General features: G+C 42.4%; 1 protein-coding gene across 12 annotated transcripts in view; it reads left to right on the top strand.

Moving 5' to 3' along the window:
* The window catches only part of TSPAN18 (tetraspanin 18), a 186220-nt gene that overhangs the window by 162400 nt on the left and 10877 nt on the right, over positions 1 to 12943 (top strand). For all 12 annotated transcript variants that reach the window (XM_064424923.1, XM_064424927.1, XM_064424922.1 and 9 more), the window contains 3 exons: positions 2618 to 2709; positions 3455 to 3649; positions 9126 to 9200. In XM_064424923.1, coding sequence (XP_064280993.1) covers positions 2647 to 2709; positions 3455 to 3649; positions 9126 to 9200 — 333 coding nt within the window. In that variant the 5' untranslated portion in view covers positions 2618 to 2646. The remainder of the gene's footprint in view (positions 1 to 2617; positions 2710 to 3454; positions 3650 to 9125; positions 9201 to 12943) is intronic.

The following is a 12943-nucleotide window of genomic DNA, read 5'->3' as shown; positions in this document are numbered from 1 at the left end:
GGAGAGTTAAGTTTCCAGAATCTGATTACTCATTGGATTTAAAATATTCCTTCCCTTCTTATGCTGGAAAACATTTTAACATATTGAGAGGATGGGCAGGTGGGAGAGATGCAAACAATCATAGCCTGTGTTTGTCTTTGAAAATAAAACTAGACCTGTGTTCAGCTCATGTAAATCACAGCAGCCCCAAGGGAGCTTGCTCACCTTACAGAGGAAGCAGTCCCAGACACGGAAATAAAGTAAAGCAGGAACATCATTTACCAACACTACAAAGCAGCAATAACAGTGTTAGGCTTAGGAGCTGCTGCTTCTTGGACCACAGGCATTGTTTTTCATGTGGGTGATGATATGGGGTGTGTGAGTTATGTATAGTGCCACAACAAGGCCAAACTGTTTTGGGTTTTGTTCATTTTTTTTTTAAACAAAGTCTACTATAATATGGATCACACAGGTGGGTGCTTAAGGCAGCAGGACTTTGAAATTTAAGACTTTGGCTAATTTACCAAGATTTAGCCATTCTATGTTTCACTGGAGCATGAATTTTTAGTGTGGTGATGGGAACATCTAGGTGACAGTAATTGTGGGACTTTTGAAATCCCAGTACCCTATTGATTTGTCTGTGTTTTCGTATCCCTCTCTAGTGTTCAAGTCATGTGTTAGTGGAGCTGAAGGCTCACCTTTCCCATGAAACTGAAGAATTCCCTGCCCAGCTCCTTTGCCTTCTGGACTTCCAGATCCATTTTCTCTGTCAGATTTGCAGACATGGCTTTAAAAAGTGTCAGGAAGCTGTGGGCATCTCCTGCAGGCCCATCTGAGCTCTGCGCCCTACCCCAACTCCTGTAGTCACCATCTGGTCCTTGAATTTCTCTGGGCAGAGCAATTATGTATCAGGGGTATAAGAAAATAAGCTTTGTAAAGAAAAAACATCCTCAGGTTTAGATTCAGGTTTGTGTTTCTCCAGAAGCAAGGTGGATCTTTCCAGGATTCCTCTAGCAAAGAGAGTTCCCTGGGCTGTACCCAGCCAGCAGAGGCATGCTGCTGTCCTGCCCCAGGTACAGGTAGCTGTAGAGAGAAAGCAGCCCACATGAGCTTCTGTGAAACACTGTTTGTATCTCAGCCTGTTTTTTCACAAACAAGGAATTGATTTGATTTTAATCAAGTGAAAGTACCAAACACACACTGTGTAACAAAAATCTGGCTCTTACCTCAGGCAGCCCCGTGCTGGGAGCTCTGCCTGCCATGGATTTTCTCAGCTCTTTGGCTAAAGCAGAGCAGTTTCTACGGTCACAGAGGAAAGCATCTTGTGAGGCTCTAGAGAACTCACAGATTTTCTGGTTTAACAAAAACAATGGAGTGAAAGGCAGTTTTATTTCTGGCCTGGAGAAAATCTTGGATAATTTCAGTTTTTTTCTCTTAAGTGAATTAAATGGACTTTGCTAACATAGCATATCATTAGATACACGTCTGTTAGGGAATGGCATTTCTAGTGAGAAAGGGAGTGAGATGCATTAAGAAGCATGTGAGCTTTGGGAAGGCTCCTCTGGGGAGCCAAGCAAACCTGTGCCTCTGGGTTTGCAAAAGTATGGCTCCATCTGTGCACAGTGCCATGACTGTGTTGTTTCAGTGGAAGTTTTACTATTTTATGTATTTATTTGTCTGTCCCTCTAGGGTACTTAGTGATATATTTGCATATTTGGACACATAGTCACTTCATTACATAAACAGCAAGCAGGAACTTTTCTCCAGTGTAGCCTCACCTGGTCAGGATTTATTGCTGCTCTCCCAACAGAAGCACTGGCCAAGCAGTTTGTTGTCTAAATCAGACACTGAGTTTCAGAACTGGTGAAGATTCCTTAGCATTTTTTCCTGGCCTCAAAAGCTTAGCAACATTGATCCATGGGTTCTTCTAGCAAAGGACCTGTGCAGGGTGGGGCATAGAGCAGCAGGATCTCGCTGGTTCAGGAACATCTCACAGTGCATGGCAAGCAGGTGCTGTGCCCAGGCTGAGTAACCACGTGAGGACGTCCTCCTTGAGCCCTGCCATGTCCACACACTGCTGTCATTCCAAGCCCAAATGTCTACAAGCTTCCCTGAAGCTGTTGTCCGTGTTTGTGTGGTGCTCATTCTGTAGAGGGAGATTGTATGAAGATATCATACAAGATAGCATGTCCCAAATGCTCTTTGTGTGTCTTCTAACTGGGCACAGCTTGTTCTGGCTCCTGTTTCAATATGACCTTTCCTCAGTGTGAAATAGACAGGTACATTCAGTGATTCTTAGACTTGACAAGCTTTAAGGAGTGTGGGGGGGAAATTCTTCATGTGCAGAGGGATATTTTTTTCCCCAGTATCTCACTCTGCAAGTAAAGCTAGACCTTTGGTCTCCTGCAACCTTTCCCTTCACTTCTGTGTTCACCTTCAGACCTTTAAGAATGCAAAAGGATCAAGCAGCAATCATTATCTCTTACTAGCCTGTGCTGTGTTCCCCCTTCAGGTAAGAAAAGAGCTCCTCTCTATAATGAACTCCACAGGGTCTTGGGGGAAATACAAATAGATTGGAGATAGGATTGTGTCATTCCAATAAAAATGAGCCTGCTAAGAAAGTGGTGTTGTTTTGCAGGAGGAATTGGACAAAGGACCCTGAAGACCATGGAGGGAGACTGTCTGAGCTGCATGAAATACCTGATGTTTCTTTTCAATTTCTTTATATTTGTAAGTATTTGGAATTTATTTTCTTTTCTGGATCCCTGTTTCCAGCATCCTGCTGTTGCCCAGCAGGGTAGGCTATAGTGTGGTAAAGTTGCCACAATACAGAATATCCCCTCTGCTGTGCACTAGCAATCACTGAGCATTTTGCAGCATCCAAAGATGCCCAAACATTCAGCAAGGCAGCACAGTGGTCACTGTTGTCTGAGTTATTGCTGTCCTTGACAGGGGAAACCACAGGGAAAGCTGTAACTAATGATGCACATAGTTCATCCTTGAATGGCAGAAGAAATTGTTTTCTAGTCCTGGGTGCCCTGCTGAGGTTTTCACTCAGGAGCAGTAATTTCCCTACCACATGCGGAGTCATTCTTAGCTGTTTTTGTTTTTGAAAAGAAGGGTGGGAGTGCCCAGCCACCCTGGCCTCTGTGGCAGGTATGGCTCACATGAACTGTCCTCTACAGATGTGGCAGCAGATCAAGACTGTCTTTTAGCAGTAGGGAGGGAGTAAACAGTTGGTAGAGTTATGTGTCAAGGAAGAAAGAAAGGTCCTTTTGCTGCAAGTGATTCATTTATTGAGCAAGAGATACTAAGAGTAGCATGTCAGAAGTGACCTGCACAGCATACCTTTGCAGAAACACAAATTCCCCAAATTAACGTCTTTGATCAAAAGACAGCAATGAATTCATTTTTCTATAGCAGTTGTTTTATGCTGACCCGTCTCCCTCTCTCTCCTGTCCTCGTGCTGTGACAGCTGGGAGGAGCATGCCTGCTGGGACTCGGCATCTGGGTCATTGTGGATCCCACAGGTTTTCGAGAGATCGTGGCTGCCAACCCCCTGCTCTTCACGGGAGCGTACATCATGCTGGCCATGGGAGCAATGCTCTTCCTGCTGGGCTTCCTGGGCTGCTGTGGTGCCATCCGTGAGAACAAATGCCTCCTGCTCTTTGTAAGTGCCCTTGCAGTTCCTGTTGGCCTCTTGGCCCTTCCTGTAGGGGTGACTGGATAGATGATAATGGCTGGGATAAGCACGGGAATGGGTGTCTGCTGTTGTAGTTGTTATTCCTTCACATGATAAGTACACTTAGGATACTTCTACGCACTGCTAGAAATACAGATAGTTTGCTTTTGCACCTATATAGATTTGAGCCCAGTCTGGGAGCATATTTTGGCCTTTTTAAGTTTTCATTTGAATTAACCCCATTTGGTTGTTTGGTCCTTTTCTACATTTATAAACTGACCAAAAATGGTCCTTTCTTGGCTACTCAAAACCTACTGTTCCACTTGTAGATTCATTCCTTGGGGGTCCACAACAAAGGAGGGAACACTGGGGTACAGCCCCTGTGCAGGGGAGCCCCCCATGCCAGCAGAAATGCCCAGCCCAGAACTGCATCATAGCAGTCACTGCTGTCATTGCTGCTCTCAATAGCTGGTCACTCCCTGATGCAGCCTACTCTGTTCCTAAAATTAACCAGATTTGATACCTTTGGACAAATTTTCCCCTGAATGACAGGATTAAATTTCAGCCCATGGTGGTCATCAATAATTACAAATAAATAAGTCACTTTTGCCCTTGCCCCCCACTCCTCCCAAGTTCGAATACTGAAGGATTTCCAGCCATTATCTCCTTCTGGAAAGCATTGCCAATTATGTACTGAAAGACAAAGACCATTAGTGTTCTTTTTCTTTTTATTTTTTTTGTTTGTTTGTTTGTTTTTGTGGTTTTGTTTTGGTTTGGTTTTTTTTGTGAAATGTGATTTTTTGTTTCTCCCAATGGGTCTGGTGGCACTTTGGGTTTGTTGTGGGTTTTGGTTTGGTTTTTTTTTTTTTTTCATTTTTAAAAAATCCTGTTCTTACTGTATTTTGTTAGGCTTGTGTCTTGCACAGCTACTCCATGGTTCAAAAAAGGCTTATCTCTAACTTTAAACAGGACAGGAAAGTCCTCTTTCTTGAATGCAAACCCATCTTTTCCTAGAGATGAGCGTGGCTTCACTGAGATAAATTCTCTCCAGCCCTTGGCTCCCATATGCCTGGAGTTCATAGCCTGCAAATGAGAGCCCTTCTGGGGGAAGCCACTCTGGGTTTGATTTCTAGTGATTCATCTCAGAAGTAAATCAGAAAAATAAATGTATCACCTGTGAAGTCTCTGGAGATCTGCCCAGAGGAACCTAATAAAATGGAAAAGATGAGGCCCAATGAGTCTGAAGTTACTTCAAAGCCTGTCCTTGTCAGATTAAGAAACTAAAAATGAAGTTTGATGAGAAATGTTGTTGTAAGTGAAGGGGAGAGTAATATTTTCAGTCTGCTGCACACAGACTGGTGACCTGGCTGGAAAAAGGGAGCTCTTGGCCATGTTCTCTCCTGATACAGGTTTGAATGTTTCTCCATGTATTTTAGTTATACTCCAGTACAATCAATTTTGTGGTTATTACTTTTCTTACTCCTAGAAATAGTTCTGAGCCCTGCTGCTTTATTTATTTACCTTCATTTTTATTTTATTTTGAACAAAATGTGAGAAAAATATGAGCTGGAAGTAATGCCCCAGACTAGGAGAAACTCTAAAAGTAATTACTGGACAAGGAATTATTGTTCCATTTTGATCAGTCAGATTTTTGAGGGCTTTTTGTATCAACACCAACTCAGCTAAACATCCAGCCATCTCATTTTCAGCAGCATGAAGTACTTGGATGAGGGAGAAGAAATATGTTTGTAACTTCTTTTTTGGGGCCACACCAGTTGATTTTAAAATCAGCTAATCTTAAAACATCTGTGAAACCCAGAGTCTGATAGGAGTATGTTTTAGACACTGAATAGGCAAAATATTCATGACTGTATGCCAGAGAGACTGGGAACACTTGCAAAACACAGAGTGTAAGTCTTTGTGGGGGTGGTACCTGGGGAGAAGTTGCTAGATCAAATCAAGTCCACTTACAAAGTTGTTAAAGAATTGATGAGCCAGAGAGCTGCTTGAGTGAGATTTCAGTGATGCATAATGTATGTCTGAAGCTTTTAGTCCAAATGTAAACAGAAGAAAGAAGGGACAAGACAGATGCATGTTCTCTAGGTTCTGGTTTCAGTGTTTGCAAGGACTTTTATTTTTCATTATGCTGCTTGTCTTTTGGTAAAAAATAACCCCATCGCTGTGGAACCTAAAAGGAACAAACAGTGGCCTGTAAATCAGACACTGAATGACTTGTCCTGAAGGTCCTTTGACTGCAAAACAACACTGTAAAAATCAGAATCCAAAGTACTATTGAATGTACAAAATTGTGTACCAAGGGATATTTGTGTACTTGAATTCAGGTACAAATAAATTGTGTACCTGAATTCAGGATAAATTGTGCACTTGAATTCAGCTTTGTTAAAAGAAGAGCCCATGTTAGCTTCATTTGGCTTAGTTTCAAATGCAGGCATCCTGTTTTGCACTCCTGTGAAATGGATATAGTAGCCCCTCAAACTTCTCAGCATAAAAATGCAGGTTCAGGTCCTTTGAGTTAAAGATGGTTGATGCTCTTTTTGGAACAGCAGTTCTGAAACTGGAACATTGGCTGAGTTATGAAAAACAAACACAAAGCATTATTTTGTGGAAACTTCTAATAGACCACTTCTGTGAAAACTCCTGTAACCACCATCTGGAGCTGAGGCAAAATTTTTGAGGGAGCCCATTTCTTAGGATGTTCACCTTGGATGTGGGGAGTATCTGTGTTCAAATGTCAAGTGTCAAGCTTGAATTTGAATATGAGGTTATTGTGTCCCATGCATTAACCAGCTGGCTCCTTTGTGCTCTCACATATCAGTAATCAATTTAATTTTTGGAAGGAAAACACGTTAAGAAGATTTTGACTCTCCTTCAAATGCAGAATGGGAGCAAGTTCTGAAACACTGATGATCTATCTTTTTCTCATCAACCCTAATGGCTCCTTGTGGGTTTTTTCCTACTGTAACTTAGAAATCTGTAATGCAGAGTGCACAATATAAGTGTAAATCAGTTTGGGAATGATAATGAAGCTTATCACAGATAATCTGGGAATGACTGCTTCCACTTCTGCACAGACCTGTGCTGAAGCTTGGGTGAACATGTGCCTCCCAGTAATCAGTAAATGAAATGCAATTAGCAGGGTGATGGGATTAATCACTTGATCACCACCTTAGACCTTAGTGACTATGCTGAGATCCCTTGATGGATGATGATGTGAATTTGCAAAGCGTCTTCATTCTCATCACTTGTTCTTTGCCCTCCTGTGGTGAAATTAAAACAGTCTCTGAGCAGGAAAAAAAGAAGCCACACAGAAAACTCTAGCAGTAAGAATAAATTAGAGAGTTAACTAGTTCAGTAAAATCAAGCAACAGCATGCTATTAAAAAACCAAAATCTCTGCTCATCTGACTTTTCTTGTTTTGTCATTTGAGCCCAGGCTCCTTTTCTTTTTTTTATCCACTGCAGAAACAGGAAGACAAATGTGATAGGGTTGTGCACGTGCTTTTCCAGTGGGGGAAAATCACTTAAATCTCTGATAATTGACAACAAAACAACATTTTGCCCATTCCAAGCAGATAGTTTGAATTCTCTCTCCATTATTGAAGCGCACAATGCACAGCCTTTCAGACAGTGTTTATAAATAATTGCTTGGTGATCACAATAGTACTTCTAGCCCTGTCTGCCTGTTTTCTGTTTGAGAAAGACCTTCTATAAACTTCTCACACAAACTTCTCACAAAAAATCCAGACTTCTCTTGTGTTTATTTTTACTTGTTGCTTCATCTATCTTCATTGGTAACATGTACCAATTTTATTACCCTCTACATGATGTGGTCTTACAGGGTTCTCCGTTCACTTTTGCCTTTCTCACACAATGCCAAAGACTGAGTTAATGTCTTAATATTTACTCAGTTCTGTAATAATCTCAAAATCTGGGGGCAGATTCTTGGCCTGTTTGAATTTTAGACAGGCTGATTCAAATGGTAATTTCTCTTTATGGCAATAAGAATGTAAAAAATGTCCACCTAGTTCAGACCTACGGTTACTCAAGTCCATGATTTTGTCTACAAGAATGGAAATAAATGCCATTTTGGGAGAGAGTATGAATCTAGCCACTTTCTGCTCTGTCCCTATAGCTATTCCTCAGCACCAACATTCACTGTTTTAAGGATGTTAAAGGGCACATCCCTGTCTGTTCTTTTTACTGTTTCATAATGACCGAAGCAGCATCAAGTTAGCACAAGGCATCAGTGTCACTGAGGACTGGTCACAAGAACTGGCAGAATCTGAAGTGGAAGCCCACAGGAGTCCCATCACTCATCCTGGGCTGGAAACACTCCTGAGTACCTGAGTGTTCTGGGTAGACAAGGTCCCAGGAGCAGCACCCTCACAGCAGCATGCCAGTGTCTGGGGATGAGCCCTCTGAAGTGCATCTGATTTACTTCTGTGGGCTGGGGGTCAAGGCACAGTGGACCACTCAGGCTTGGTAACCTCACTGAAACAAGGTGCCTTTGGCAAGCTGAAAACCATATTTTAGACTGAAGCAGCAGAAGGTTGCAAAGGCAACAGGATGAACTATAGTTCCAGCTTAGATTGAACAACCATGTGCCTCTCTGTTTTACTTTCCTTCCCTTTTCGTAAAATTATGATGACATAAGTGTAAAAAGTTTTACTTCAACCTGGAGGCCTGTTTCCCTTTCACTATCTTTTAGTGTGCAGGCTGTGCTTTCTGTCAAGTCTGCAGTGTGCTCTTATCTTAAGGATGTGAATATGCACACTTTGGATGCCATACAAGACAGGGATGGTACTTGCATAACCAAATTAAATTATTATGGTGTATTATCAACTTTCTGTAGAGGTCCTGTGTGGTTAGTACTTAACTCAGTGCCACCCCATTGTGTGTGGGGGATAGTAACCAGAGCTAATTTTGTCCTGAAATTTAAACAGCCCATTTTAGGTCATAGATATGAATATTTGAGGGTATATCCTACCTCCTCCTTCCACACAAGATAAGCTGTGATTATATTTACAATAAAATTGTGTTGTTTGTATTGCAGTCAGGGGGGTGTGTGTGCGTTGACACGTGATACCTATATTTGTGTCTGGACAGTTTAACCTCTATGAGCATGTCCACAATTATATAACTTTTGCATCAAAGTGGGCTTTACAAGTTTGACCTGGTGCAGGTTTATCAGGGGATGCTATGGGTTCTGTAACCTTATACACTTTTACTCATTAGAACCAGGCAAAAGTGTCACAAGATCCCATGTCCTGTGATGAGGTCAGAGAGGGAATGTGTGTGCTTCAAGTGACTGTTTCATACAGTTTCTTAATTGTCAGGGGGAAAAAAAGTTTCCTTAGTTATTTTTTCCATCTCTTTGGTGTATTCCTACAACCTATTCCAGACATTTAAGGCTATGTTTATGGTTTTTATCTTCTCTCTTCCAGTTCTTCATGTTTATTTTGTTAATCTTCCTGGCGGAGCTTTCAGCTGCAATCCTGGCTTTTATATTCAGAGAAAATGTAAGTATCTGATGGTGGGCAATCTCTGGATCTCAGTGGGGTTATACACAGCTGGAGCAGGGTGTTAGAAAGTGGATGATTTCTCTGTACAGTGACTGTTTCAAATATCAGCAAACCTCATTCATTACTACCCTGTCTGCAGAACTGCCAGCATGTCAGGGAATGCTAACTAACCTGGCTAGTGCAGGGTGGAGAGCTTATGGGGACACACTTATTCCTGAAGTTTTTAGAGTCTTTTAAAGTCTTTCTGACTCTCTTTCAGCCAAACCAGCTACACATTCCATCAGAGAGAAGTTTTATCATAAAGGCACACTGTGATTAAAAGCAACTATTTTCCTTTTTCAATATAACATGGGTTTAATATTTGTTGTTGAAAACTCCTGTTTTCCAGACAGAGGCAGTGCTTGCTCTGCAGTGCAAAAAAACCACCAATGAATCTTCTAATCATATTCATTCTTGATCTTGTGTTCTGCTGCTCACCAGATTCCTACCAATGCTGCTTGTAAGATATCCCCCTGACCTGCCCTAAGCAAATCTCACCCCACTTATTGCCCTGCTTAGATTTATCCTTTTCTCCAAAGCTTCATATGATGTAGCCTTTCTCTATTCTTCTGCAATGAATATTGTTATATGGCCATCATCCCTGTCCTGGGCTAGTGGTAAACTTTTATTACAGTAGTAGTAACCACAATCTCATTTCCTTCTCTAAACAGCAAAGGTCTGTGAATTTTTTTTTCATTTTCACACATATGCAAAGGAAAGCCTGACTGAAGTAGGTCCATCCTTCTTGGAGTGATGGCTTTGAAAAAACATTGGCTGGTAGATGTGGTCATTAATGACTGTTAGTATTTATTTTGTTTATTTTGCCTCTGCCAGTAGCAGGAGAACATACAGCACATTTGCTGTACTGAATGTGAGAGAAATGTAGCAGAAGCAAAGAAGGGCTGTGTATAATGATTATTTTCTTAAAGCACTATATACTTCTAATTTTATTCATTTTTGGAAGCTTTTAATAGAAAAGAATCAATACTTAGGAAGCTCACAGCAAGAGAGTGTGGTATTTGTATAGTAGGATGGGTGTGGGGGGAGGTAGTGAGAGGACTTTCTTTTATTTATGAGCTGGTGGTCTTTTGTCTTTGCCTCAGATCTGAAGGCAGTGGGGAAGGGATGGCACTCTGCACATAGAAGGGATGCCCCATTCCAGTTTAGGCTTTGAGATCATGCCCTTATGGAAACACCTATAAACATAGTGCAGAATGGGGGGTCTGGTGGTCATTAAGGAGTTTTTAGAGAATTCCTTTGATCAGCACAAGGAGAAGACCACACACATAGAAACTGGCCTGCAGACCCGGGTATGTGCTTTGTCACAGAGACAGAACACGGTCCCTGAGGAGCAGGGGCCGGGTGAGCAGCTCCCAGCTGATGGCTGCTTCCTCCCCACTTCTCTGTAGGACACTGGTAACAGGTACAAGAAAACGCCCAGGCTTGCTGCAAGTCCTGGGTGCAAGGTGACTGCACTTCTGATTGTCCTCCTCACTTACAGCTTGCTTCTGGGAAAAGCATCTGTACCTTCAACACCCACGGGAGCCACAGGACATGTGAGGTCATGTTATCTTGCAAGATAAGGTCACAGTGGTTATTCTAGATTTCTGTGGCATCTGGCAGTGTTCTGTGAGATAAGACTTGAAGGGGAACAAACTCCTATCTTTCTTGAGCTTGTCTCCATGTTTGTAGCACCAGTTTCCCACTCTGTCAGAATGATTGACAGGAAGGGCTTAAATGGGAAGGAATGAACAACGTCAGATCCCAGCATAGCTGGGGATGGCTCCATGCAGAAGTCAAAATTGATCTGTGAGTTCTTCTGGTTTGTTCTCTCCTCAGGTTTCTCCTGGAAAAAATAGCCCTTGTTTTGCATTTCTGTAAGTTGTGGTGGTAGCTCCTCTGACTTGGAAGCTACTTGTGGCCAATTTTGCTGTCAGCTCTGGGTTAGGGTGAGCTTCATGGATGTACAGAGGTGGTGTTTCATTGATCCTCTGGTGGGAAGAATTCTTCATAGTAGCAATTTAGGGACAAGAAGAGATGTGTTTTCTCTTCCTCGCAAAATAAATTACTTTCAGGTCATGTGCTGGCAAATGCACACTTAGCCAATTTAAATTTCTTCGAAGTTTACCAAGCAGGGTTCTGTGATGGTTGCTGCATTCCTTATGGCTGTGGCCTCTCTGGGTGTGTAAAATGAGACAAAAGATACACTTTATCTGTTTGCTTTACAGATAATGTTCAGTGCATTCAAACCAGCTCCCAAACACTCAATGTTGTTAAATTATTAACAGCTAAGGGAGTGAGAGAAATAAAGAGACAAAAATAAGGGAGAAAAGAGATGTTTTCTGCTTAGATTTGTTGTGGGAAGAAGAGTCAGTGAAGCAGAGCAAGGTGGTGGGGTAGGTGAAGGTCATGTTCACAAAGGTGAGCTACTGGGATCTGCAAGTCCAGCTGCACTTCCAGAGCTATTTAAAAGCAGTCTCTGAAGAAGAAGGCTGCTGTTAGTTAGCTAGGGGATTACCAGAGTTTCTCTTCCTTAGAAAAGGAGGTTTTTGGAGTGGAGAACCCTTTATCATCTAGAAGATCCCCCATAAAATAATGACTTTCATGAACACCAGAAAGACTGTGAAAGAGCAATAGGAATTGCTCTTTATATGCTGTTGAGAGGTCTGGATGGGAAAAACCCTGGGAGGATATTTGATTCTTAGTGAACTGTCTTAGCAAGCAAGAAAGCAGGATGGTATGGAACAGAAGAGTGCAGTGGCAGGCTTTAGGTGGAGTCCAGATGTTTGGATTTTTAGCTCCAGTTCTAACAATTAATAAGCAAGTCACCTTGGATGCTAGTGCCTCTATGTCCTCAGACATAAGGCAAAAAGCTAAAGAACATGAGCCTTCCTCAGCTGAGTGGACAGAGGTGCCTCAGATGGAAGGCACAGCAGGAGTGGGAAGGGCAGCACTGGTGACTGCACCTCCATGCCCTGTACTGTGCCAGACCCAGCAGAATGCTCCAGGCCGATGTAGATGGGCAGGAGTGTGTCCTGTTCCCCAGCAGGCTCCATGAAGGCAGCTTCTTGCACAGCGTTCAGTATCCTTGAGAGCAGCACAGCAGGAGAAGGCTGTGACCTTCCTGGGCAGTGCCAGCATGCCTGTGTTGTGCAGAAATGCCCTCCTTTTAATAAACCCCTTTTATCTGGCTGCACTAATCCCAGCAAAGCTATTTTTGAACCAGTGTGACAAAACAGTCTCACTTCATTCGCTGCCATGTAAATGTATGCGTGCATGTGCTGCACTGGAGGCGCCCCGCCCAAAACACAGCTGAACAGCTCCTTATTGTTCATGGCTGTGGCTGCCACAACTGTGTTGTCTAAGCCTGTGTGAAGCACCAGTTTTATCAGTTAGTTCTTTGCTCTATTCCAAATGTTTCTTGCCATAAAAGTCCACTGTGCACCAATCTCATCAGGTTCCAGGCTGGTACTTGTTTCAGCTGTAGGAGGGCCGTGGGCATGGCAATAGGACTGTCTTATTTCATCCTCTTTTGTCAGCAATTTTTTTAAACAAGATTTTTTTTTTTTGGCCCCATTCTTCTGAACTTGAGATGCTCAGGATAAGCAGTTCAACTGATTCCAAAATGGAATCAGTTATTTTCCTGGCAAATGTACTCTTCCAGCACTAGGCTTTGTTTTAGGCCAAGTGTTGTAAAAATA

The sequence above is a fragment of the Passer domesticus genome, chromosome 6, assembly GCF_036417665.1.
Source record: "Passer domesticus isolate bPasDom1 chromosome 6, bPasDom1.hap1, whole genome shotgun sequence".
In the NCBI taxonomy this organism is placed as follows: Eukaryota; Metazoa; Chordata; class Aves; order Passeriformes; family Passeridae; genus Passer; species Passer domesticus.
This window is presented reverse-complemented; position numbering and strand designations above follow the sequence as displayed.